Genomic DNA, 23,400 nt, shown 5'->3' on the forward strand with positions numbered 1-23,400 from the left:
TATACCAGAATGTAGGAAATATATATCAGGATGGGGGGGACAGGTTTACCAGGAAGTGGCCGAGGAAGGGGGACAGAACTACACAATGATGGGGAGGGGAGCCACTCGTTCGTCTTTATGGGATTTCAGGATGTTCAGACTTTGAAATGTAGATGTGGATTACAGGGTGACATCTGATTGCATTCCAGGCTAAAATCTCTGTCTAATATGCTCCAATTTTTTTCCAGAAAGATCAATCCAACTGCTGTGTCTGGAAAGGGCAGGGGCTCAGCTCCAATGTGTGGTAAGCATGCATGAGCGTGATGCCCCCTGCTGAAGAGAAGACGGCAAAGGTAAGATTAAAATCAATTCTTTATATAATAGGATTGGTTGGCACTTCGGAAAAAAAATTGGGTTTAGGGCTACAGTTTGGGCACTCGGCCTGTAAAAGGTTCGCCATGACTGCCCTAGACCATGGATTTCACTTTAACAACCAGGCCATTTTTTGCAATTCTGGCCAGTGTCACTTTGACAGGTTATAACTCTGGAAAGCTTCAACGGATCCTGGTGATTCTGACATGTTTTTTTCGTGACGTATCCTTCATATTAGTGGTAAAGTTATAACAATATTTTTTCGTTTATTTGTGAAAATATCGGAAATTTGGCAAAAATTTTGAAACGGTCACAATTTTTAAACTTTGAAATTCTATGCCCATAAATCCAACAGTTCTAACACACAAAATAGTTACTAAATAACATTTCCCACATATCTACTTTACATCAGCACAATTTTTGTAAGGCGGTTAGAAAGGTTCAAAGTTAATCAGTAATTCATTTTTTTTAACAAAATTTACAAAAACATTTTGATGAGAGTTTGAAAGGCATATGTGACAGAAAATACCCAAAAGTGACACCATTCTAAAAACTGCACCCCCTGACACTACTCAAAACCACATCCAAGAAGTTTATTAACCCTTTAGGTGCTTTACAGGAACCAAAGCAATGTGGACAGAAAAAATGAAAATTGTACTTTTTTTTTTTTATACAAAAATGTTACTGTAACATTTTTACAATGGTATCAGGAAAAAAAATGCACCATAAAATGTATTGTGCAATGTCTCCAGGGTATGGTGATACCTCACATGTGGTGGAAATCAATTGTGTGAGTACACAGCAGAGCTTAGAAGGAAAGGAGCTCCATTCAAATTTTTGAAAGCAAAATTAGTTGGAATCATTAGCTTATGCCATGTTGTATTTGGAGAACCCCTGAGGTGCCTAAACAGTGGAGCTCCCCAACAAGTGACCCCATTTTGGAAACTAGACCCTCAAAAGAACATATCTAGTAGTATGTTGAACACCTTGAAGCCCCAGGTGCTTCACAGAATTTAGAACGTTGAGCTGCAAAAATGAACAAAGTTGTTTTTTTACACAAAAATGTTGCTTGAGCCCCAAAATATTTAATTTTCACAAGGATATCAAGAGAAAATGGACCCCTAAATGTGTTGCGCAATTTCTCCTGATTACACCGATACCTTATAAGTGGTGCAAAACTACTGTCTGGGCGCACAGCAGGCCTCCAAAAGGAAGGAGTGACAGACATTTTTGAGCGCAGACTTTGAAGGAATAGTCTGCGTGGCTTCATGGAACTGGTCTACAGTTTCCTGGTATGTGGTGGCATACGTGAGTTGTGTAGAGTACTGTGACGGGGGTGTACAACAGAGCAAAGGATGGACGAGGCCGAGGGACGATCCAACAGGTTTATTCACAAGAACACTGGAACAGCACAAGATAAGTCCACGTAAAACAGATTCGGGGGCCCTTCCCGACAATCCTCGGACCGGATTACAAAGCAATCCTCCTTACAGTAGTCCAAAGAGTTCCACACAATCCCACGGGCCGCCACACAGGCCTAGCTCCGTCCGTGTCCACAGCCACACAGGCTGGAGCTCCTGCTCCCTTCAAGTTTCAGCTCACTCTGAAGTTACAAAAAGGGAAATGCATTGTCTGTGCTCCTTGACCAGCCCACCATGTTCAGGGGGTGGGGGTCACACATCCTATCATCAATGGTTTGGTCCATCACAGGGCTCCGATATGTCTGCCAGCCACAGTAGATGAAGGGATCCCCTGCTGTGCAGAACAATGACTATTCCTTCACTGGCCAATTCAATTACAGATTAGATACACAACTCTGGAAAGAAGAGGACAGGCTATTTACATAATCACATTAGATGCCAAGACTACAATTGTATGAGAGAGACACATTGAGATCAGTAGCTCCCCCAAGGAAATACATGAATTACAACTAATACAACCAGGGAAATATGCATATCATGACATAGTATCACAGCATATACAGTGAGAGGGTAAATTACATTTTCACAATCCCTCCCCCTCCCAACTTGTGTACGTACTAGGGACCTCTACAGGTCACTGGTTAAGTACACACAGGCAGAGCGTTACTTACATGTGGCTTCATGCAGCCACGAATTGGCATCGTAGCTCTCCCACATCATTGCCCAGGAGAACAGCTGCAGGCAGACCACCCATCACCCCAACCACACATCGCCTGACCCCAAAACCAAAGTTCAGATCCACAGTGGCTGTGGGAATAGTCCTCCATTGTCCACCAGCCAGTTCAATAACAATCCCAGGTCCTCTATGGATTGCCTCAGGCCGAACCACTCGGGGATCAGCCAGTGTGAGGAAAGCACCCGAGTCACAAAATCCAACAAGTCTCTGTCCATCCAGCACAACCTCCTGCAAGTGCTTACCTCGATGAGCAGAAGTCGTCATAACTGCGGGTCGCACCCCGTAAACTCCTGGTGGTGCAACATGGGGGGCTGAGTCACTAGGCCAGTCCTCACATAACGGTGCCACATCTTCCTCCATGGCACTGGGCTGTAAATAATTAACAATCCGATTGGGTGCAGGATCAGTCCTCATTTGAACAGCTGGGCAGGAGACTTGCCGATGCCCTGGCTGTCCACATTGATAGCATCTGAGCTGGGTCTCCCTACATCCAAGGCGTCCTCTTGGGTAAGGGGTAGGGGAACTTGGAGGCCGGCTCCCACCTGAAGGTGCTGTAGGGGTTTGAGGATGATTCCTCCATGGCCTGGCTGGGCATGAGGCCTGCAAATGCCCGGGATGCCTACAAACATAACACCTGTGCTCTGTTACTTCCTCTCCCCGGCGTATTCCAGAAAGTGCAGTAGAAGCAACTGGAGGCACATTAACACGGGTATCAACATGTGGTGGCTTAGAGGAACGGGGAACAATGGGGACAGAATAACTGGGGGCATCCGGTGTTGTGGAGCTGTTAGGCGTCTCTCCATCCTCCAACAGAACCCTCCACTGAGGCTTGATGGTGAGAGCCTCATCAGCGAGAGCAGCAGCTTCCTCCACTGTCGCTGGTTTTCTCTCACGCACCCATTCCCGGATCTCAGCGGGGCACTGGGCAAAGAATTGTTCTTTTAGGATGACCTGCAGGAAGGTCTCCCAAGATAAGGCCTCCTCTGCCTCCAGCCAGCGATTACATATTTGTTTGAGTCTATGAGCATATATCTTAAAAGACACTTCCCCATCACAGGCTAAAGCACGGAACTGAGTCCTGTAAGTGTCTGGGGTCACAGCATAATGTTTTAGAATAGTCTGTTTAATCTCCGCATACTCACAGTTCCACCGAGGGTCCATAGCTCTATAGGCTTCAGCAGCTCCCCCCTCTAGGAGCCCAACCAGATGCCGGACACGCTCCCTGTCCGGGACTTCCATTAATCGACACTGATGCTCAAAGTCCTGGAAGAAGCCCTCAATGTCGCCTGCAGCCTCATTGAACGGCTTAAAGTCTTTGCGGGACACCCTGGGAAGTTCCCTTATGATGGGTGCTGGGGTTACAGTCTGTCTGGAACCTCTCGCGGCTTCCACAGCGAGCTGCTTATCCAGCAATGCCATCTCCTCCATCCTGCGCTCCTTCTCTTCAGCTCCACGCATGGCCTCCCTCTTATCTTCTATGGTGGCCTCATCTCCAAGCAGTGCCATCTTTTCCTTGTACCACACAATCCATTGACTTTTTTGGGTATTTACCTCCAGCTCCAGTCTTTCCTCCCTTTGCTGTGAGGATCCTTCCTCCACGTCATTTTGCGAGCAGACTCCTTCTAGCGCCTCAATCAGCTGCTCCTTGGAGAGTCCTTTGAAACGAACTCCTACTTCACGGGCCTTTGATTGCAGGCTCCCCAAAGTCCAGGTCTTGTACTCTGCAGTGCTGGTTCCTGATGTTAAGCCATTGTCCTCCATTCCTTCTGCTCTGATCCCAGCGCTGCCAACCAGTTTGTGACGGGGGTGTACAACAGAGCAAAGGATGGACGAGGCCGAGGGACGATCCAACAGGTTTATTCACAAGAACACTGGAACAGCACACGATAAGTCCACGTAAAACAGATTCGGGGGCCCTTCCCGACAATCCTCGGACCGGATTACAAAGCAATCCTCCTTACAGTAGTCCAAAGAGTTCCACACAATCCCACGGGCCGCCACACAGGCCTAGCTCCGTCCGTGTCCACAGCCACACAGGCTGGAGCTCCTGCTCCCTTCAAGTTTCAGCTCACTCTGAAGTTACAAAAAGGGAAATGCATTGTCTGTGCTCCTTGACCAGCCCACCATGTTCAGGGGGTGGGGGTCACACATCCTATCATCAATGGTTTGGTCCATCACAGGGCTCCGATATGTCTGCCAGCCACAGTAGATGAAGGGATCCCCTGCTGTGCAGAACAATGACTATTCCTTCACTGGCCAATTCAATTACAGATTAGATACACAACTCTGGAAAGAAGAGGACAGGCTATTTACATAATCACATTAGATGCCAAGACTACAATTGTATGAGAGAGACACATTGAGATCAGTAGCTCCCCCAAGGAAATACATGAATTACAACTAATACAACCAGGGAAATATGCATATCATGACATAGTATCACAGCATATACAGTGAGAGGGTAAGGGGTGCTTCACACACAGCGAGCTCGCTGCCGAGATCGCTGCTGAGTCACGCTTTTTGTGACGCAGCAGTGACCTCATTAGCGATCTCGCTGTGTGTGACAATGAGCAGCGATCTGGCCCCTGCTGCGAGATCGCTGCTCGTTACACACAGCCCTGGTTCGTTTTCTTCAAAGCCGCTCTCCCGCTGTGACACACAGATCGCTGTGTGTGACAGCGAGAGAGCGACAAATGAAGCGAGCAGGAGCCGGCATCTGACAGCTGAGGTAAGCTGTATCCAAGATAAACATCGGGTAACCAAGGTGGTTACCCGATATTTACCTTAGTTACGAGCCTCTGCAGCTCTCACGCTGCCTGTGCTGCCGGCTCCGGCTCTCTGCACATGTAGCTGCTGTACACATCGGGTTAATTAACCCGATGTGTACAGCAGCTAGGAGAGCAAGGAGCCAGCGCTAAGCAGTGTGCGCGGCTCCCTGCTCTCTGAACATGTAGCTGCATTACACATCGGGTTAATTAACCCGATGTGTACTGTAGCTATGGTAGGAGAGCAAGGAGCCAGCGCTCAGTGTGCGCGGCTCCCTGCTCCCTGCACACACAGCTGTGCGCTGGTAACTAATGTAAACATCGGGTAACCATACCCGATGTTTACCTTAGTTACCAGTCTCCGCAGCTTCCAGACGGCAGCTCCGTGCAAGCGCAGCGTCGCTTGCACGTCGCTGCTGGCTGGGGGCTGTTCACTGGTCGCTGGTGAGATCTGCCTGTTTGACAGCTCACCAGCGACCATGTAGCGATGCAGCAGCGATCCTGACCAGGTCAGATCGCTGGTCGGATCGCTGCTGCATCGCTAAGTGTGAAGGTACCTTAAATTACATTTTCACAAGTACATCAAGTTGGCATATGTAAATTGCATTGATTACATCAGGTTTACAAATGTGAGCTGTGTAGAAATAAATTCAGTAGGACATGGATGTAGGGTAGAGTTTGAAGCAGTATTTTATGCAGAGGTCAGGTGTCGCATTGCCAAATGGTTCCTTTCCGTATCCCTCTTTTGTAGCACACTCGGCACTTCTTTAGTGACCTTCCCTTGCTATTTGAGGGACCTCGCCTGGGAAATGTTGCCCTGGTATAATACGAGCACCTTCATTTCCAGAGGTGCTGAGGACCCCACTTTCCTCACTTTCAAATATCAGGGCCTTGATCACCGCCTCATGGAACTGAAGGAAAGCACCAGTCTGGCCTGCACATCGTGCTGGCACGAAAGCATTGTATAGTGCCATCTGTACGATGTGCACAGCCAGCTTCTTGTACCATACCTTATTCTTTCTCAAGGCACTGTAGGGTTGGAGGACTTGATCAGACAGATGAACTTCTCCATGTTTTTATTGTACCCCAGGACAAAGTCTGGTTTCATGACCTGTGCAGTGGTACCTTGCACGATGGATTGTGGTCAAGAAAAGGACGACCCTCTTGTCCTTGTACTTAACCAGAAGCAGGTTGTTGCTACATTGGGCTCTGCTCTCACCCTTTTTGAGCAGCTGCCCAATTAGTCTTAGGAGGCCCTTCTGGTTTTTCCGCACAGTACCGGTAGCTCTGGCAGGGAGGGATTTGAACAGTGGGATGCTGGTGTAGTAGTTATCTACGTAGCGGTGATAACCCTTATACAGCAATGAGTGCACCAAATTCCACCCAATTTTCCCATTCACTCCCAGGACAGGTGGCCATTCAGAGGGTTGAATCAGTGAGTCCTTCCCTTCATAAACTCTAAACCGGAGGATGTACCCTGAGGTTCTCTCGCACAGCTTATAGAGTTTGATTCTATGCCTGGCCCTCTTGCTGGACAGGTACTGAAGGAATCCCAGACTCACCTTGAACTGGACGAGGGACTCATCCACGCAGATCTCTCTTTGGGGAACATACAATTCAGCAAACTTGTTGAAGTGATTGATGACCGGCCTAACTTTGAAAAGTCGGTCAAAGTTGGTGTCATCTTTTGGTAGACATTGTGCATTATCTTTATAATGCAAAAAATCTTAATTACTCACCGGTAATGGGATTTTCAATAGCCCATGACAGCACCACATGAGAGATAGGTTCCGCCCACATCAGGACAGGAAACCCACTGATAAAAAGGCGGTACCTCTCCTCCACATCAGTAGGTTTTCAGAGCCAGAGAGGACCAACAAAACACAAGAAACAGATTAATCATACCACCACCCAAGGAAAAACACCCACAACTAACACTCCCCGAAGGGTGCCCACAACCAGTGAATAGGGGGGGAACTAAGGGTGCTGTCATGGGCTATTGAAAATCCCATTACCGGTGAGTAATTAAGATTTTTCCCTGCCGCCCATGACAGCACCACATGAGAGATTTAAATAGACCATCCACCTTAGGGAGGGACCACCGCCTGCAAGACCCGTCTCCCAAAGGAAAGGTCAGTTGTGGAGGACAAGTCCAGCCTATAGTGCCGAAAGAAAGTCCCAGGAGACGACCAAGTAGCCGCCCGACAGATCTGGTCAAGAGAGGCATCCGCCCTCTCCGCCCAAGACGTAGACACCGCTCTAGTGGAGTGCGCCCTTATGCCCGGAGGAGTGGCGCCTTTAGCCGAGTACGCCAAACCGATGGCATCCCTGACCCATCTGGCCAAGGTAGCCTTAGAAGCCCCATGCCCCCTGGACTGCCCCTGAAAAGTGACAAACAGGACCTGAGACTTCCTCCATTCCCTAGTCCTATCTAGGTACGTGACTAAGGCCCTCCGGACATCCAACGTGTGTAACCTAGCCTCCTCCTCGTTCCGAGGGGGGTCACAGAGGGAAGGGAGCACGATCTCTTGGGACCTATGAAAAGGTGTAGAAACCTTGGGCAAGTAGAAGGGATCAGTCCGCAACACTACCCTATCATCCAGAATCTGGGTATAAGGGTGAACCACAGACAAGGCTTGGAGATCCCCCACCCGCCTGGCCGAGGTGAGTGCGACGAGGAGAAAAACCTTAAGGGACAGCAGTTTGAGAGGGACTTCCCCTAAGGGCTCAAACGGAGGCCCTGTGAGGGCATCCAACACTAAATTAAGGTCCCATGGGGGAACCCTGGGAGCCTGAACAGGGACAGACCTGGACTTAGATTTAATGAACCGGTAACAATGGAGGAGAAAAAACTCACCAGTCCCAAGCGCCGGTCACATTTGTCTCGTTACATGGGCGCCGCCATCTTGGATCCTAGTGCGCATGCGCACACCAGTCACTTCCTGGTCGCATTGCGCACGTCACCCTGGAATCGCGTCACTTCCGGTCGGAGCTCCAGCTTCACTCCAGCGTGCTGCACAGCAGGGACAAGCCTTCCAGCGGCCGCCGTGAGTGCGCACATCCCTGGAGCGACGCCGGGCCGAGCTCCCGCTCCAGGCCCGCGCCTCACCGCCGCAGAGGTCTGAGACCGAGGGGGGGTGCATCCAGGCCCGAGCACCGGCTTCAGGTAAGTACCAGGCTTCCACACCGGGTCGGACCTGGGACAGCAATGGGTTGTCCATACCAGGACAGGAAACCAAACTGATGTGGAGGAGAGGTACCGCCTTTTTATCAGTGGGTTTCCTGTCCTGATGTGGGCGGAACCTATCTCTCATGTGGTGCTGTCATGGGCGGCAGGGAAAATTTGGTTATAGCCTCAAAGCGTGTCCGGGACATAACCATACGGAATACTGGAGTGAAAAGGTCCAGTCACACTAAGCAACTTACCAGCGATCCCAACAACGATAGGGATCGCTGGTAAGTTGCTAGGAGGTTGCTGGTAAGATGTCACACTGCGACGCTCCAGCGATCCCACCAGCAACCTGACCTGGCAGGGATCGCTGGAGCGTCGCTACACAAGTTGCTGGTGAGCTCACCAGCAACCAGTGACCAGCCCCCAGCGCCGCGTGGAAGATGCTGCGCTTGGTAACTAAGGTAAATATCGGGTAACCAACCCGATATTTACCTTGGTTACCACTGCACGGAGCTACACGAGCAGAGAGCAGGGAGCAGCGCACACTGAGCGCTGGCTCCCTGCTCTCCTAGTTACAGCACACATCGGGTTAATTAACCCGATGTGTGCTGCAGCTACATGTGTCAAATATATAGAAATAGGAAAACGGGTTTTAGCCGCGCTGAAAAACCACTGGTGCAGGATTAATGAAGAGGTTTCTTTTTTATTTCAGCATTTCCAACGCGTTTCAGAGACAAGGACCGTCTCCTTCCTCAGGGAAAAAAGAAATCATCAATTAATGATTTCTTTTTTCCCTGAGGAAGGAGACGGTCCTTGTCTCTGAAACGCGTTGGAAATGCTGAAATAAAAAAGAAACCTCTTCATTAATCCTGCACCAGTGGTTTTTCAGCGCGGCTAAAACCCGTTTTCCTATTTCTATATATTTGACATTTGCTAGTCACGGGGCCGCTGCTTTTAAACCAAGCTGACACTCACATGCGATCTCAGGAGTTGTGACTGGCACAACCAGATCAGGTGAGTGTACTCTTATTTTTCGTCATCTCAAGTCATACCGGGTAAGACCCTATTTGCGCCTTCTGTCTCCCCACCTCTAGCAGCTACATGTGCACAGAGCAGGAGCCGGCACTGACAGTGAGAGCGGAGGAGGCTGGTATCAAAGGTAAATATCGGGTAACCAAGGACAGGGCTTCTTGGTTACCCGATGTTTACTGTGGTTACCAGCCTCCGCAGAAGCCGGCTCCTGCTCCCTGCACATTTAGTTGTTGCTGTGTCGCTGTCACACACAGCGATCTGTGCTTCACAGCGGGACAGCAAAAACTAAAAAATGGCCCAGGACATTCAGCAACAACCAACGACCTCACAGCAGGGGCCAGGTTGTTGCTGGATGTCACACACAGCAACATCGCTAGCAACGTCACAAAAGTTGTTCGTTAGCAGCGATGTTGCTAGCGATGTTGCTTAGTGTGACGGGGCCTTTACACAAAACATCCAAACTCAAATATTGGCAAACTTCTGGCTTCTTCACTAACCCCATATGAAGAACCAGGCCCCAAAACTATCATTTCAACTGCATAGGAGTCCAGTTAGCAAATGATGAAGTGGGATTTTGGTTAAGAAATTGTTAAGCATATGAATTTGTCTGGTCCACCACAAGATTTACAAACTCCTCAGAGAAATAAACTTTGAAAAAGTCAATTTCTGTGAGACCAGCCGTATCAAACTGGATTCCTGATTGCACCACAAAATCAGGTATCTGTGGCTCATAATTTTCAGGGGGTGAAGTCCAAAGGTTATCTCTAGTGCTGGGTTGGACGTCTCTAATGGAGCGCTGTGTCCTGCGGCATTTGTGTGGGGGAGTCAGAATCATTGGAGTAAGAGGAATACAGGAAGGTTGGATCCTCTCTCTCACACTATCTTGTTGGAGGCACTGTCATATGCCTCCTCCGCTGAATACAGTCTTTGGGACGAGGGGTACATTTTATTTTTTGTGTGTAAAATAACAATCTTTAATTCACACGTGTGTGGTGTAAACTTTTATTTATTAGAATAGAAGGGGGAAAAAAAAAAAAAAAAAACACCAAAAACCCCGTAGTATTCCTACAAGATTTTTCCATGATTATTACTGAATGGACATCAGTAAAATAAATTACTGAGCGCCCAAAACGAATGCCGACCCTGACTTGATTCAAGAAAAACTACAGTAGTAAACAGTGAATACTATGGTATATTTTGCCAAATCAAGCAATCAGCGATGATGTGAGTCACCGATCAGTTAACGGTCAAAATAAATTATATCACATTATATATATATATATATATATATATATATATATATATACATAAATAAATATATATAAATAAATATATTTATATATATATATATATATATATATATATATATATATATATATATATATATATATATATATATATATATATATATATATATATATATCTACCTCTACCTCTCTACAGTAGATAGATAGAGGGATCAAGTATTGATCAGCGCTCGGATGGGAAGGGGTGGGATGGGGAAGGGGAAGGGGTGTGATGGGATGGGGAAGGGGGTGTGATGGGATGGGGAAGGGGGTGGGGTGGGGATCGGGATGGGGATGGGGGAAGTAGAAGAGGAAGAAAGGGAGATAAGGGAGGACCGAGCAAAAGAAAGTAAAAGGACCGGAACAGAGCAGGGATAGAGTAGAAGACCTTTCTTCAGTCATGAGCAGCAGGACTTCTAGCACAGGCTTCAAAAAGCGTGTGGCACCACAAGGCCCAGCAGATCAGCAGCAGACCGTCAGTGACTGTTCTGCAAGAGTCTCAAAACTGGAGTGAGGTGGTGTAGAACAGTCACTGAGAGGTCAAACTTCAGTGCTGCTCTGCTTGTAGCGATCGCACGTCACAGGACGATCTCTCTAATCACTGCTGGGGGGCGGGATGCTGCTATAACAGCTGGATATGAGGGTTTCAAATAATTTCATTGCCTGGAACCCTGAAACTGCCGCAACTGACTGTTCAGCAATGGTCAATCACAGCGATCGTTGCTGCGGGGGGAAAGGGGGGACGAAACCCCCCGTGACAACGAGTGCAGGTGCTGGGCTAACACAATCAGCCGCCATTTTCATGCGATCACTGTCACCGAAGCTGCAGTGATCGCATAAAAGCATGACGTACTGGGCACGGCCTTGGTCAGAATGGCACTGACTTTCATGACGTACCCAGCACCTCACATGTCGTGTAAAGGTTAAATCTTCCCTGCATAAAACTGGAAAAGAAAAAACAAACAAAAAACAGTAGTTAGCCACACAAAGTACAAACCTACCTGTTTTGCAAAAAATATTGTATCTAGTCGGGAGTCTTGGACTAAAGATCCAGACGGTTCTTCTCCTGGTTGCCATTTGAAGAGGAAAATTAAACCTTGCACAGGCCTGAAAACACAATTAAATAATGTTATATTCACTTGTTAATTCAAAGATGCTGGCATTCAATCACAATTAAATAAAAGGGAACCAGTCAGGACACTTTCACTACTGAAACAAAAGTGTGGCTTTAGAGGTAAACAACAAAAACAATGCATGTCTTGTAATACTCTGAGTGCTGAGAAGTTAAAAGGATGGTTCCCCCATATTTTTTATTGTCTAGTACGATATTATATTGAGAAACAATGTTTCTCTCAAATACCTTATGTTGGCAATAGTGCCTGTGAGAGGCGCTATTGCAGACCGCTGTTCCCCGCTATGGTGACGTCACGTTAAATGCCGCACACGTCACATCCATGCAGCCAGCTGCATTCTTCCTGACTCAGCTGCTCCCCCTCCCTCCTCCATCACAGTACAGCGCATCTTCTTCCTTGCAGCATTTTGCTGTGAGGGAGGGGGGAGCAGGGAGCAGATGGGCTGTGACAAGCGGTGTAAGGCTATGTGCGCACGTTGGGTACTAGCCCTGCAGAAATTTCTGCAGCGATCTGAAGAGCACACGTGCGCTTCAAATCGCTGCAGAAAATGTCCGTAGAGAAAAAAAAAAAAAGCCGATTCCATGCGCTCTGCCTGCAGCTCCTGCCATAGACAGAGCAGGAGCTGCTGGCAAAGCGCACGGAAGAAGGGACATGTCACTTCTTAGAACGCAGCGCTTCGGCAGTAGCCGAAGCGCTGCGCTCTAAAACGCCACGTGCGCACGGCCCCTGCACAATCTCCATAGACTGTGCAGGGGATGCAGGACGCATGCAGTTACGCTGCGCTACAAAGCGCAGCGTAACTGCATGTATTTACGCAACATGCGCACATAGCCTAACACTGCTCACAGCTCAGTGAGTGTGCACACTTTAGAGCAGAGTTTCCCAACTCCAGTCCTCAAGGCACACCAACAGTGCATGTTTTCAGGATTTCTTTAGCATTGCATGGGTGTTGGATTCAGCACCTTGGCAGGTGATTAAATTAATCACCTGTGCAATACTAAGGAAATCCTGAAAACATTCACTGTTGGTATGCCTTGAGAACTGGAGTTGGGAACCTCTGCTTTAGAGGGTCTTTTATTGCGGCCAGCCTAATGCATACCTGTGTAATAATCATACTAATTAGCATCCTGATAATCCATCCACTTCACAGGTGTGGCATATCTCCGCCAACGAGAACACCTGAATCCCTTGCCTCATCTTAACCCCTTAGTGATGGAGCCAATTTTCACCTTAAAGACCAGACCAAATTTTGCAATTCTGACCAGTGTAAATTTATGAGGTTATAGCTCTGGAACGCTATATCCAAATCACAAGAAACAAGTTACAAGATAATATCAAGATTTTATAGGGTTCTAGCTACATTAAATAAATGGTTTCCTGGGGTGACGGATACATGTTGGCGACGTGGAACGGAGTTGGGAACGATGTCACATATATGGTGCTCCTGCCCGACTCTGAACGCTTTCTGGAATGGAGTCCTCAAAACGGTGTTGGAGATGACGGGGATCTCAGTCCCACAATCCCCAGAAGCAATACTGCTCTACATGTTCCCTTTGTCTAAATCTAGATACAAAAAAATCACTACTCAGACATCTATTGCAGGCTGCGAAAATAGTAATCCCCAGGTACTGGAGATCTATGGATCCCCCGTCCTTGGAGGAGTGGTTTGCAGAGGTGAATCTGACACACCGTATGGAGTCTCTGATAGCAGGTTCCCACCGGGAAAGGGATACAATTGCCAAAACTTGGTTCCACTGGGAGGCGTTCTTAGAGTCACCCTTGTACCGAAAGATCCTGAAGTAAAGTGCAATGCCATACACCTTTTTCTCTACATCTTTTTTCTTACTTTATAGCTTGCTCTCTTTCTTTCGTGCCTAGGATATGTGTCCACGGTAGAATGTACCTGCGGATTTTTCTGCATGAAAATCCGCGACTTTCGCGGCAAATCCGCACCTCATTTTTGCCGCGGATTTGTCGCGGATTTACCGCGGATTTTTTTTTTTTTCCCCCATTCTATACCCAAAATTCGCACCAAAATCCGCAAGAATAATTGACATGCTGCAGATTTTTCCGGATCAAAATCCGCCGCGGAAAAATCCGCAGCATGGACACCGCATTTCCAAAATGCCATTGAAATGGCTTGGAAGTGCCGCTGCTGCAGATTTTCGGGAAACCCGCGGTAAATCCGCGGCAAAATCCGCGCAAAATCCGCAGCGTGGGCACATAGCCTTATACGTATTGTCTTTCCCTAGGTTAAGATTGAAAGTCCCCCATGTTGAAGGGCTAAGATTAGGACGAATTAGAGTATATCCTAAACCATGTTCTTTTTTTTTTTTTTTTTGTCTTTACTCACCCGGCCTTCGGGCCATTGACACCAATACGATCAGCAAAGCAGTATATGGTTTAGATCAGACAGCTAAAGCGGTTGTTTCCTAGCTTCATGTTATAGTAAATCTTGACGACATATGACAATTTGCAAATCACTAGTTTTTGGATGTTCTCTCCAATGTTTGTGAATAATATGAAAATCAATAAAAAAAATGTATTGTTTAAAAATAGTTAATAAATAACATTTCCCACATGTCTACTTTACATAACCACAATTTTGGAAACATTTTTTTCTTTGTTAGGAAGTTATAAGAATTCAAAGTTTATCAGCAATTTCTCATCTTTACGTCAAAATTTACAAAACCATTTTTTAGTGACCATATCACATTTGAAGTGACTTTGAGAGGCCGAAGTGACAGAAAATACCCAAAAGTGACACCATTCTTAAAACTGCACCCCTCCCCTCCCCCAAAGTACTCAAAACCACATCCAAGAAGTTTATTAACCCTTCAGGTGCTTGACAGGAACTAGAGCAATGTGTAATGAAAAAAAAAGCAAAAAAAATTTTACCTAAAATTGTTGCTCTACCCCAAATGTATTCACTTTTATAAGAAATAACGCAATAAAATGGACCCCAAACCTTGTTACCCACTTTCTTATGAACGCGCCGATACCCCACATGTGGTCAGAAACCTTTGTTTGGACAAATGGGATCGCTCCTAACAGAAGTATCAATATTTGAATTTTGGAAAGCAAATTTGGCTGAAATAAATTGCGGGCACCATGTTGCATCTACAGGTCCGCTAAGGTACCTAAATAGCAGAAACCCCTCACAAGTGACCTTATTTTGGAAACTAGACCTCTCAAGGCTTCTATCTAGGGGTATAGTGAGCATTTTGGACCCACAGGTACTTCACAGATTTTGATAACGTTACGTTGTCATATTGAACATTTTCATTTTTCTCAAAAATGTTGCTTTAGCATCAATTTTCTCACTTTTTCAAGAGGTAATTCCAAATATTCCACCCAAACATTTGTTACCCACTTTCTTTGAGCGCGGTGATACCTCACATGTGGTCTGAAACCTTTGTTTGGACAAATAAGAGGGCTTGGAACGGAAGGAGCAATATTTGAATTTTGGAAAGGAAATTTGGCTGAAAAAGACTGCGGACACAATGTCACATTTGGAGGGCCCCTAAGGTACGTAAACAGCAAACTAGCCCCCAAAAGGGACCTCATTTTGGAAACTAGGCCCCTAAAGGAACTTATCTAGATGTTTGGTGAGTATCCTGAACCCCCAGGTGCTTCACAGAATTTTATAACGTTGAGCCATGAAAATAAAAAATAAATAAATAAAATGTTACCACAAAATTGTTACATCAACCAGGTAGCTTTTTCTTCACAAGGGTAACAGGAAAAAAAAATCACCATGAAATTGATTGTGCAATTTCTTTTGAGTTTGGCAATACCTTATATATGGTGGAAATAAACTGTTTGGGCACACTGCAGGACTCGGAAGGGAAGGAGTGCCATTTGACTGCAAAATTGGCTGGAATCAATATCGGACACCATGTTGCATTAGGAGAGCCCCTGAGGTGCCTTGACAGTGGAGGTCCCCCACAAGTGACCCCATTCTGGAAGCAAGACACCTCAAGGCTTTTATCTAGGTGTATAGTGAGCATTTTAAATCCACAAGTACTTCAAAGAATTTGATCAGCTTAGGTCGCCATATTGAAATTTTTTTTTTTTTTTTAACAAAAATGTTGTTTTACAATCAAATTTCTCACTTTTTCAAGAGGCAACAACAAAAAGTGGACCCCAAAAGGTTGTTATCCACTTTATGAGCACAGGGATACCCCACATGTGGCCAAAAACCTCTGTTTGGATAAATGGGAGGGCTTAGAATGGAAGGAGCACCATTTGAATTTTGGAAAATTTGAAATAAATTGCGAGCACCATGTCACATTTGCAGGGATCCTTGGGTACCTATACAGCAGAAGCCCCCCACAAGTGACCCCATTTTGGAAACTGGACCCTTCAAGGATTTTATTCAGGTGTACAGTGAGCATTTTGAATCCACAGGTACGTCACAAAAATGTTGCTGTAGCAACAAATTTCTCACTTTAAGGCTATGTGGCCATGATCCAGCAACACGGCGTCTAGTACACAGTGTCAGCCTTCCTGCAGAGATGTGTGTATTGTCCACGGGAGAACGCAGCTGCCCATGCCTACGATTTAGGTTCAGGCTGCTGTGGACTTTAGTTCTATTCTACATGCAGAGAGTACTCTTGTCTCCGCAGCATAAATTAATTTGACATACTGAGGTTCGGAAGCTGCACCACAGGTCGGTTTATGCTGCGGAGAAAAAAAAAAAAGCACAGTAGGCATGGGATTTCTAAAAATTCTTCCACTGTACTTCTACTGCACAACGCAGTGTTATGGACGCAGAGAAAACACTCTGCGCCCAAAATGCTGCAAATCCTGATTGTGAGCACATAGCCTAAAATGCTACAATGGATGAATGGATAATGTCAAACATACAGTATATAACGTCCCACCCCCCTGCATATTCTAAGCTGGCGCCCTTTAGTGCCTTTAATGTGGCACTAAAGGGTGCCTAGCCTTGTATTTAGCCCCAAAAAAAAAAAAAAAATTAAAATAAACGACGTGGCGTCACCCCTATTTTTGATAGCCAGCTAGGGTAAAGCAGAGAGCTGTAGCCTGCAAACCACAGCTGACAGCTTCACCTTGGCTGGTGATCAATTTGGAGGGCTCTCCCAAAGCTGTTTTTTTTTTATTATTATTTATAAATAAATCAATTTAAAAAAACAAAACAAAAATACAAACAAACATGGGGTCCCCCCAAATTAGATCACCAGCCAAGGTGAAGCTGACAGCTGGGGTCTAGTATTCTCAGGGTGGGAAGAGCCATGGTTATTGGACTCTTCCCAGCCTAAAAATAGCAGGCCGCAGAGACCCCAGAAGTGGCGCAACTATTAGATGTGCCAATCCTGGCGCTTCGCCCCGACTTATCCCGTTGCCCTGGTGTGGTTGCAAACGGGGTGATAAACGGGGTTGATGCCACTTGTAATGTCACCTGGCATCAAGCCCAGCAGTTAGTGATGTCACGGCATCTATCAGATACCCGACATAACTAATTGACAGTTGTCACAAACCACCGGGGGGGTCACTCAGAAATCCCCCGCGCTGGCTACCAGTACGTCACAATCGGGGGGTAATAAGTGGGGGTCACCCCTCCTTTATACCTCCCGACCGACAGACAGAGCACGTGACGCGCTCTCTAGCGCCCCTCTTATAGTCAGGCCAATTATGGAATTGCCCGACAATAAGCAAGGAGGCCGCTATACTACTTATGCCGATTATTGAAGGGTCCCCGGTGAGAGTAAGGTATATATTCCCCCGACCTCCGCGGGCGGAATATATAAAATCTCCCCGGATCTCACTGGCCTCCCCACAATAATCCTTGGCACAATTCGCTGCCACCAACCGATTTCACGGTAACTATTAGCCGAACACACAGACGTGGGATTCAAGATCGAGATAACAGAACAGCCCAAGATTAATTATATAATTTAATCAGCCTAAAGCACACTAGAAACTACAATATATACAATAGGGAATCTACAGAATATACATATGTCAGAGTACAGTTACAATCAAAGCATGGGTTACAAACAGGCATACACAGTTCCAGCAGTTACCTTGTTGCGTCTGGCCACAGGGGGGCGCTGTAGACCAGGTTTCCAGGAACTCCCTCACAGGTCTTTCCCAACCAGGCCCCCGAGCAGAAGAACACTGGAAAATGGCCGAAGTAGGGTTATCAACCTGGGCAATCCAGGTCCCCTCCTACCTTAGTGACCTCACAGGGAAGCACTGCCACTCCCCCTGCATGGATCAGAATTATCCAGCAAAGGGGATATTGGCCATAACTTTGCCTGGGAGCGTCGTAGGCAGACGCCAATGCTCTCATTGTGACAGTTATGAATTTAGCTACAGAACGAGGGGACTCATGACCTGTCTGCCAGTTCCCCATTGGCTGATATCACGCCTGGGGCATTTCCCAATGTCCTGCTCCCATAAAAAGGGGGTGCCGGCATCGTCCACATGCGGAGACACCATTTTTATGGTTGCCATATTTATCGGAAATATGGCTTGCGAGATATGAACCATTTTTTACTGGAGTCGTTCTGTCTGGCTATTTCCATAGCCTTGCTAACTAGCTAGCAGCTCCTACTACAGGGTGACGGCAGGGAGTCATCCTGTGTCCATTGTCCTAAAGCCACCTAATTTCCATATCACAGGACATGGCCATGGGATTTGTTGCTAAACCAGTTGTGTGCTTCACAGATGCTGGACATCTGAGGACAAGAAGGGGGGGGGGGCACTGCCAGGGAGTGATGAGCGATTATGACTGGAGTCATAATTCATCTTCATATCCCGGGATTTGCCTCACACCTCCCCCCTTTTGAGGGCGCTAGGGGGCAGCACACTCCGGTGTTCCCCCGTGCGCCCGTCCGCGACCTCTCCTTGTCGGGACAGCCCGTCTGCGTTACCGTGGTCACGGCCCCTTTTGTGGCGAATGGTGAAGTTGTATTGCTGGAGCGCAAGGCTCCATCGCAACAATCGCCCATTCGTCCCAGAGACGGTGTGCAACCAGCTGAGGGGATTGTGGTCCGTCTCCACGATGAAGTGGCGCCCGTATAGATAGGGTTGCAGACGCTGCAGGGCCCACACTATGGCCAGGCACTCCTTCTCCATCGTGGAATAGGCAACTTCCCTTGGTAACAGCTTCCTGCTCAGGTACAAGACTGGGTGCTCTTGGCTCGCAGAGTCCACCTGGCTGAGCACCGCACCGAGGCCGAAGTCACTGGCGTCGGTCTGTACTACAAACGGCCGCGTGAAGTCGGCTGCCTGTAGCACGGGCGGGCTGGACAGGGCGTCCTTTAGGGCCCGGAAGGCTGTCTCGCAGTCCATTGTCCAATCGACTGCAGAGGGCAGCTTCTTCTTGGTGAGGTCCGTCAAGGGCTTTGCCAGGCTACTATAGCATGGAACAAACCTCCTATAGTACCCAGCGGTCCCCAAGAAGGACATCACCTGCTTCTTGGTCCTGGGGGTGGGCCAGGATGCGATGGCCTCCACTTTCTCAGGCTCGGGCTTCAGTGTTCTCCCACCTACCCGGTGACCGAGGTACTGGACCTCGCTCATGGCCAGCTGACACTTTCCCGGCTTGATGGTCAAACCTGCCCGGTGGATCCGCCTGAGCACCTGTGCTAGATGCTCTAGGTGGTCCTCCCAGGTGGGACTGAAGACGGCAATGTCATCCAGGTACGCGGCCGCGTACCCTTCAAGTCCCTTGAGCAGGGTGTTGACCATCCGCTGGAAAGTGGCAGGGGCATTCCTCATCCCGAATGGCATCACCGTGGACTCGTACAGTCCAAATGGGGTAATAAAGGCAGAGCGTTCCCTGGCCTTGCGAGTCAGGGGGATCTGCCAATATCCCCGGCTCAGATCCATGATGGTCAGGTACTGAGCCCCGGCCAACTGATCGAGCAGGTCATCGATGCGTGGCATTGGGTACGCATCGGCGACCGTGACCGCATTGAGCCCCCTGTAGTCCACGCAGAACCGAGTGGTTCGGTCCGTCTTAGGGACGAGGACTACAGGCGAGGCCCAAGCGCTGTTGGATGCCTGGATCACCCCCAGCTTCAGCATCTCGTCAATCTCCTGGCGCATGTGTTGCTGCACCTCCAGGGAGACCCGATATGCTGAACGCCGGATCGGGGGATGATCCCCAGTGTCCACGTGATGGACAGCCAAGTCAGTCCTTCCGGGCTGGTTGGTAAACAACCCCCGGAAGGGGTGTAGGGTGGCCCACAGCTGGGACCGTTGGTCCTCCAAGAGCTGGTGGCCAACCTCCACATCCTCAATGGATCCGCCTGCCCTAACCTGGGCTAGCATATCCAAGAGGGTTTCCGCTTCTCCCTCCTCGGGCAGGTTGCACACGGGGAGCGCACATGCCTCCCGCTCATGATGTGCCTTCATCATGTTCACATGGAAGGGCTTCCGCCTTCCACGGGCAGGGTCCAGGGTGACCAGGTACGTTACAGGGTTGAGCTGCTGGTACACGAGGTATGGGCCTTCCCAGGCTGCCTGAAGCTTGTCCTGTGGTACGGGGACCAGTACCCACACCTTTTGACCCACTTGGTAGGTCCTCTCACAAGCGTTCTGGTCGTACCAACGCTTCTGATCGGCCTGGGCTTGAGCCATATTGTCGTGTACCAGTTGCGTCAAGGCCTGCATTTTGTCCCGGAAGCGCATGACATACTCGATAACCGACACTCCAGGGGTGGCCAAATCCCCTTCCCAAGCCTCTTTCACCAGAGCCAGGGGGCCCCGCACACGTCGCCCGTACAGGAGCTCAAACGGTGAGAATCCTGTTGAGGCCTGTGGAACCTCCCGGTAAGCAAATAACAGGTGTGGGAGATACCGCTCCCAGTCACGCCCATGGGAGTCGACCAACATCTTAAGCATCTGCTTTAAGGTGCCATTGAACCGCTCGCACAGGCCATTAGTCTGTGGATGGTACGGGCTGGCCACCAGATGTCGCACCTGGACTTGCTTACAGAGGGCCTCCATCAGCTGGGACATGAATTGGGTCCCCCGGTCAGTGAGCATTTCCTGGGGAAAACCCACTCGGGAGAAAATCTCCAGCAATGCGGTGGCCACCTTGTCAGCCCGAATGGACGACAAGGCCACTGCTTCTGGGTACCGGGTGGCATAGTCCACTACCGTCAGTAGGAAGCATTTCCCGGAGCTGCTGGGGATGGCCAGCGGGCCGACCAGATCCACAGCCACCCTCCTGAAAGGCTCATCGATGATTGGCAGAGATACTAGTGGGGCTTTGGGGCGTGGCCCCGCCTTCCCCACTCTCTGACAGGTTTCACACGAACGGCAGTAGGCAGCCACATCGGCCCCCATTTTTGGCCAGTAGAAATGCTGGTTTAACCTGGCCTTGGTCTTAGCGATCCCTAGGTGTCCGGCCATCGGAATCTCATGTGCGATCCGCAACAACTCCGTCCGGAACGGATAGGGTACCACCAACTGTCGGTCCCTGGGCCACGCCTCCGGTGAACCCTGCTGGACCGTGGCCCGGTACAGCCGTCCTTGGTCCCAGACCACTCGCTCCGGGTCCGAGTCCGAGGGAGGCTGTGCCGCCTGCTCCTTAAGAGCTTTCAGGCTGTCGTCAGCTTCTAACGCTGCCTGAAACCCCTGACTAGATGTGGCCAGAATCGACGAGACTGTCACATCTTCAGTCAGTACCCCGGGACCTGTGTCCTGGCCTCCACCTGACTCGGCTGCCACTTGGTCAGAAGGGGAAGAGCTATCGGACCTCCGGGAGGCCCCTTGGCTTCCAGCACTCCCACTGCGGGTGACAGCGGCCACAGCCGCTGCGACCGTGGGTCGTGCCTGCTCCTCCTCCGTTCCTGACCAAGTCGCCGGTTCAGGCAGACCTACCTGGCTTCCTGACACCCCGGTTGTGGGGGAACCATGCACCGAGATCTTACCTGGGAGCACTTCCGCTCCTGGACCGGCCCCAATCTCACCTGCCTGTTCCCCTCCTGCAGCAACAGAACCCCGCTGTGAAATCTCTGGGGACCCCACATTTGCTGTGGTAGCCCCCACCCCACACACTGGTCCTCCCCCTGCAGCACCCTGCTCTCTGCTTATCCCTGCAGAGGGCAACAGATCCCAGCTCACAGGCTGGTTACTTGTAGAGGCATTGTCACACCTTTCTCTGACCCCCTCCCCTGTCACAGCTGCAGCTGAGTGTGTGTCTATGGTGTCTATGCAAGCAGAAATATCAGAGTTCACTCCCTCCTCCCTTACATCATTCATAGATAACACATTAACATTGTCCGGAGGCATGTCAGTACTGGCTGAAGGTTCAGCCCTTGGGGGGGGCCCAAACTGGGAGGTTATCTGCCCCAAATCTGTCCCAAGTAGCACGTTTGCGGGGATCCGATCAGTTACCCCCACCTCCCTCACCCCTCGCCCTGCGCCCCAGTCCACATAAATGTCAGCAACAGGCAGCGCCGGGTCAATGCCTCCAATCCCGGAGACAGCGAGGGTTTTTCCAGGGATCAAGTCTTGGGGGGACACCATCTCAGGCCGCACCAGAGTCACCTCCGAGGCGCTGTCTCGCAGTCCTATGGTCACAGACCGGCCGACGGTGACAGGTTGGAAGCTGTCCAGGGACCTACCACCACCCCCACCCACACAATACACCTTGGGCGGCCCTTGGGACGGGGACGGAGCTGGGGCCTTGGGACGCTGAGGGCACATGGCCTTGAAGTGTCCAGGTAGGTTGCACTGGTGGCACCGTCTTGGTTCCGCCACGGGCCTGGAGAGGGGAGTTGAGGGGGACACCCCCTGCAGTCTAGGGGCAGGTGGGGCAGTCGCAGAATTCATCTTACCCCCTCTCCAGGTGCTGCTGGTGGCCGCTCTCCTGGCCTCAGGGGCCCGGTTGTTGGTGTAGTCATCGGCAAGGGCAGCTGTAGCCGTGGACCCCTTTGGCTTCTGGTCTCGGATGAACTGGCGGAGATCCTCAGGGCAGTTCCACAAGAGTTGCTCCGTGATGAACAAGTCCAGGATCTCCGGTCCGGTGGAAAGCTGCAGGCCTTGGGTCCAGTGGTCGGCAGCTCGGGCAAGTGCCCGCCGGTGGTCAGCCCAGGAGTCCTTTGGTCCCTTCTGCAGGGTCCGGAACTTCTTGCGGTAGGACTCCGGAGTGAGGTTGTACTGTTGGATCAGGGCCCGCTTGATGGCGTCGTAGCCCTGATCTGCCTCAGCAGGCAAGTCCCCAAGGATATCCAGGGCCTTACCCCTTAAACGGGGGGTCAGGTATTTGGCCCACTGGTCCTTGTCCAGATGGTGCTGCAGGCAAGTCCGTTCAAAAGCAGTCAAGAAAGAGTCCAAGTCTCCATCCTTCTCCAGCACTGGGAAGTCCTCAACACGGACCTTTGGAAGTTTGGTGTCTCGAAGGTCACATGTGGCTGATGAGGGCCGGAGCTGAGCTAGCTGCAGCTGGTAGTCACGGTCTGCCTGTCGCTCTCGCTCTTCACGCGCTGCCTGCCGCTCTCGCTCCGCAGCCTCACGCT

General features: G+C 49.4%; 1 protein-coding gene across 4 annotated transcripts in view; it reads right to left on the reverse strand.

Annotated features, from left to right (window-relative positions):
* UCHL5 (ubiquitin C-terminal hydrolase L5) overlaps nucleotides 1-23,400 on the reverse strand; it is a 578,874-nt gene that overhangs the window by 411,288 nt on the left and 144,186 nt on the right. For all 4 annotated transcript variants that reach the window (XM_075321965.1, XM_075321962.1, XM_075321964.1 and 1 more), the window contains one exon: nucleotides 11,765-11,870. In XM_075321965.1, coding sequence (XP_075178080.1) covers nucleotides 11,765-11,870 — 106 coding nt within the window. The remainder of the gene's footprint in view (nucleotides 1-11,764; nucleotides 11,871-23,400) is intronic.

This window comes from Anomaloglossus baeobatrachus, chromosome 8 (genome assembly GCF_048569485.1).
Source record: "Anomaloglossus baeobatrachus isolate aAnoBae1 chromosome 8, aAnoBae1.hap1, whole genome shotgun sequence".
Lineage (NCBI taxonomy): Eukaryota > Metazoa > Chordata > Amphibia > Anura > Aromobatidae > Anomaloglossus > Anomaloglossus baeobatrachus.